Source organism: Perkinsus marinus (genome assembly GCF_000006405.1).
Source record: "Perkinsus marinus ATCC 50983 genomic scaffold scf_1104296972998, whole genome shotgun sequence".
NCBI classification, from domain to species: Eukaryota; Perkinsozoa; order Perkinsida; family Perkinsidae; genus Perkinsus; species Perkinsus marinus.
Window position 1 is genome coordinate 1 of NW_003201569.1, and position 886 is coordinate 886.

Here is an 886-nt window from a genome sequence, read left to right on the forward strand (position 1 = left end):
AAATCTTAGCGGAGCGAAGCAACATCACTAATATTCACTCACCAGCGAACTTTTCCATCTCTGATTTCACCCCCTGTACTACAGGAACAGCCAGGAGCTGCTCATAAAGCATCTTGTACAGATCCAGAATACTATATACCAGCTCTACAGCCTACCACCGAAAAATCGAGCACGAGAAAAATCAATAAAAAAATGTTCGCTCTCCTCAGCTGAGCTCAATATACTCTTTATTACTCATACCAATTGGCAAAATATATCTACGATAAGTGTGCCGAAACTAACAATGATTTTCCGAAATTTCCTCACAATTTTCATATTCTCATCAACACACGTGGTTAACCATGTGCATATTTTACCACACTTATCAACATTCATACTAGTTTTCCCCAACCACCCACCTCTTCCTTAGTCGCGTGAGCAGTATGCCCCTCCTGCCACAAGAACTCCCTCGTCCGGATGAATGGCGTTGGCTGTTTGAACTCCCATCTAAACACACACAAAAATTTCAGGAAGGAATTGAAATTTTCACGGAATAAATTTTCCACAAATTTTCCTTTAGTCATTTGAACCTAGGAGAACTTACTACCTCACAACGTTAGTCCACTGATTCAGCTTTAGGGGCAAGTCGCGATACGAGCGAATCCAATCGGCATAGGATGGATACATAATCGTCTCACTAGTGGGGCGAATAGCTGAAGCAAACACTTCCTCTTCAACGATTATACGAACACTTCCTCTTCAACGATTATACGAACACTTCCTCTCCAACGATTATACGAACACTTCCTTACCAACGACTATACGAACACTTCCTCTAACGATTATACAAACACTTCCTTTCCAACGATTATACAATCACTTCCTCTCCAACGATTATACAAAACAC

At 41.1% G+C, this 886-nt stretch overlaps 1 protein-coding gene across 1 annotated transcript; it reads right to left on the reverse strand.

Annotated features, from left to right (window-relative positions):
* Positions 1–34: 34 nt before the first annotated feature.
* Positions 35–666, reverse strand: Pmar_PMAR018867 (prolyl-tRNA synthetase, putative; the record flags this gene model as incomplete). The annotated part of the gene is made up of 3 exons (XM_002766376.1): positions 35–151; positions 399–486; positions 587–666. The coding sequence occupies 3 exons, from the start codon at positions 664–666 to the stop codon at positions 35–37; spliced, it is 285 nt and encodes a 94-aa protein (XP_002766422.1).
* Between the last annotated feature and the right edge of the window lie 220 nt (positions 667–886).